Source organism: Buceros rhinoceros, unplaced genomic scaffold, assembly GCF_000710305.1.
Source record: "Buceros rhinoceros silvestris isolate BGI_N320 unplaced genomic scaffold, ASM71030v1 scaffold2812, whole genome shotgun sequence".
In the NCBI taxonomy this organism is placed as follows: domain Eukaryota; kingdom Metazoa; phylum Chordata; class Aves; order Bucerotiformes; family Bucerotidae; genus Buceros; species Buceros rhinoceros.
The window spans coordinates 9,064-12,681 of NW_010400468.1; the positions used below are offsets into that span (position 1 = coordinate 9,064).

The 3,618-nt window shown below is 46.7% G+C and overlaps 1 protein-coding gene across 1 annotated transcript in view; it reads right to left on the reverse strand.

Moving 5' to 3' along the window:
• NCOA6 (nuclear receptor coactivator 6) overlaps nt 1-3,618 on the reverse strand; it is a gene marked incomplete at its 3' end in the record, with an annotated part of 23,340 nt that overhangs the window by 8,892 nt on the left and 10,830 nt on the right. The window contains exons 6-7 of the mRNA XM_010131857.1: nt 3,449-3,595; nt 1,403-2,522 (exon numbers count right to left, since the gene is read on the reverse strand). Coding sequence (XP_010130159.1) covers nt 1,403-2,522; nt 3,449-3,595 — 1,267 coding nt within the window. The remainder of the gene's footprint in view (nt 1-1,402; nt 2,523-3,448; nt 3,596-3,618) is intronic.

A 3,618-nucleotide genomic window follows, 5' to 3' on the forward strand; every position in this document is an offset into this window, starting at 1 on the left:
ATTCCTGCACCTGTAAAATGCATGTAAGGGCTCCTGCACTTTATTTTAGTACTAGTTAAGCCAATTAACAATTGCCAAAAAAGATCACTTGCTATTGATGACGCGAGCCGTTTCAGTCCACGACTAAAATGTCCGTGAGAAAATTAATTTCACCTTCACGAAGGAATCTTGATATTGTGCAGAAAATGCAGGTTGGGGATAAGCATAGAACAACCAAGGGAAAAAATAAACTATCAAACTGTTGCTTAGTACTTGGCTGCACTCAGGCGGACATCTGTCTCTGGAAAGGGCAGCGTAAACTCCGGGTGACAGCAGGATGAGCATTCAAAGGAGAGGGGCTGCTGGAACCAGAGCCGCATCAGTGGCTTCATGTGCCATTGTGACCTTCTCTGCTCGGTTTTAAGAATTTACCTTTGCAATTTGGATATTCCTGTGTCAATTCTCTAAAATTAGAACCCTACGACTGTATTTTGCCCTAAAGCAAACTGAAAACAATCCCCAGATGTTCCATCGGGTGGATTCCTGTCAGTGCCCCGCCGCTCATCTGCAGCTTCAGAATAACTAGATTCAGCAAATCTAGTTACCGGTTAGCTGAACTCTGGTTCGGCAGCAGCCCTCTCCCCGCTGTGCCGGTACCAGTAGACTGCCAGCAGCGGAAGGTTACTGGACAGCTGCCCAGTGACGAATACGCTGGCTGAAGAGGAACGAAGAGCTCCAGCCATCTCCCATTTCCACTAATCAGGTGCATTCATTCATTATCTCTCAGTATTACCCGTTTGCCTCTTCCCTCTCAAGAGTTGTGGGGTTTTCCTTCCGAATCTCCCCTAGGCCTGGAAGACCAGCACTGCTTGGGCTTGTTATCCTCATTCCCAGAAAGCACCAGATTCCTCCCTCTAAATTCTAGCTGCAGCTTCAACTACAAGAGAAGCCGAGCCAGCTCCAGGCAGAAACATGTCAGGGTGTACCCACAACTCAGGAAACAACCCCCAAAAATCTCTACCACACATGTGATATGGAGGCTTCTAATTCTTCTGAAGGTACTTCCAGACCTAAGATCGTGGCTGTCAGACTGCTCAAAAAAGGTAGCAGCCTCCTCTTCCGAGGGCTGGGGCACCATGTGCCACATTCTACGCTTCCTTTACCCCGTAAATGTAAGGAACGCTGCTGTTACAATGGGTTTATAACTGAGCTGGGATTTGTTTGCAAGTTGGTTTTTTTTAATCTTGAATGAACCTCCAGTTGCAGACTTGCCAGTGGGTTATCATTTAAGTCTTGACAGAAATTGCTAGAATATGAAATAATACGGGTCCTTTCTCACCCTGTACTTGCTGAGAAAATATTGACAAGTTGCCTGTGGAGCCTCCCTATGCCCCTTACAAAAACAATGTAATATTAAACCTACGTTGCTTGTTCTAGTTGTTGATTATTTTTCTTCTTCCTTGGAGGCTTCTTCTTCTTGGGCTTGTTGGCATTCTGGTTATTTTGTTTGTTGTTCACACCAAAGTGTCCTGCTGATATATCGCTTTGTAGAAGGTTAACCAAGAGCGGGCTTGTGAGCGTAACATCTTTATTGACGGGGAAAACAGCATTCTGCCCGCAGGAAATCTGATTCCCGTTCGGCGTCCCACTAAACCCTGTATTGAAAGGCAGCCCGTGGCCAGAGAAATGACTCCCTGAAGCACTGCTGTTTCCTTGCATTGGCTGCATGTGAGAAGGCACCATGTTTGGCTGCTGCACAGGAACATCAGGTAGCATCTGCGTCAAGTTCACATCACTACTTGTTGTAGTAGCAGTATCCCCAAGCTGCTGAGATATGTGAGGACCAGGCCCAGTGGGTCTTAACACTTGCCCTTGAATCCCCATAACCTGAGAAGGGTTACCATTCACGGGGCCTTGCTGTGCCATCATCTGCCCAGTGAACTGCACCATGTTTCCTTGCATGTTTGGGGTTGGTCCCCTCATCAGTTGAGCTGGCCCCGTCATAACATTGGACTGGTTTTGAGTACTAAAAGGCTGCTTATTTCCTTGCATCTGAGTGTTCATCATCTGTTCCATCATCGAGTTTTGCTGCAACATGACCTGGCCCTGAGGTCCCATCATCTGGTTGTGTGTAGACATCATCTGCTGTCCCTGCTGGGGAATCATCTGTTTGGGTGGGGTCATCCTTTGGGGAGAAGGACCAAGATTTTGGTTTTGTGGTGCCACCATCATTTGGCCTTGCGGCATGAGCTGAGTTCGAGAAAGTATCATCTGGTTTTGAGGGTTCAGCGATCCCTGAGCCTGAATGTTTACCATCTGCCCTTGAGAGGACACGATTTGCTGATGCATTCCCATGAGCTGAGACTGTGGTCCTTGCTGAGGCTGTCCCTGTATGTTGCCCATGTTAACTTGTGGCACCCCGCTAGCACCAGCCTGCTGGTTGTTCATGTTTCCATGAAGTCCCATTAGATTGGTCTGCATCATATTTGGTGGGCCATGTGGTGCTTGCATTTGATTTTGAGGAGGTCCAGATCCTTGGCCACCTTAAAAACAAAAAATTGCCAGTAAGAAACTGATGGGAGTGGTATAACAGTTCTCACAAGTTCTGATGTTGAGTAGATACTCCAGAATTGCTTTCCTCCCTTCTCCAGGGAACTGGAGTATCTGACTGTTTGCGGTCCTGTGACGCAATGGTTGATACCGGTTAGTTGTCAGGACAGAACATCATACTGCTCAAACCAAACACTTAGACTGGTGCTTCCCATGTCCAGCAGAAGATATAACAGGAACTTCATTTCAGTTGTTATCTGTACATAACTTTGAAAATCTTCCCTCATATCCCCTAACTCAAGAGAATAATTCCTAACCAAAACAAGCTTCACACCTTGAGGTGATTTTATAATGGGCTAAACAAAAAAAAAAAAGCAAAAAAACCAACCCACATGAAGTACTGATGAAATGACATTATTGGGGTATCCATAATCCAGACAAGAGACTAATAATCAAATTGTTAAATAGGGACATTTATGAACTAAACAGGACTGACTGTACACAGATTTCCAAAGCTTTCCAAGGCACTAATAAATAACCTTTTCAAAGCAGAACAAGATGATTTTGTTGTTCTGCTTCTACAACAATAACTTGCTCTATTTTTTTTTTCTGGACAAGGTTCCTTTTGCATTCTATGTTAGCCCCAGCCTCCAAATTTCAGTGCTACTTCCACTCAACTTCTGAGCAGACGCTTCTGTGTTGTAGCACCAGTCCTAATCAATAAACACCGGGCAGTTTGAAAAACATGAGCAGCCTCCTGCTTTCCTCTTCCTCCTTTAGTGCTACACCCAGCACGCCCCTGCAGCCCCAGCTGGCAATGCCCTGGTAGCAACCGGAGATGAATGCTTTGGAATCTGTTACTCAAGCAAAGGCACCGTCTTCCACAAAATCCCCTGAGGAAGCCCCTCTCCCCACTGACCTGTGTGCTGCACGTTCTGGCTGGCTGGCAGCTGCGGCGCTCCGCTGCTCCCTGCTGCTCCTGGAGCTGTGGAAGGCACCTGCCCTTGCATGAAGCTCTGGTTAGTCTGGCCTGCTGGGAACCCCGGGGGGAGGCGCTTGGGCATTCCTGAGCATGAGAATTTTATTCTT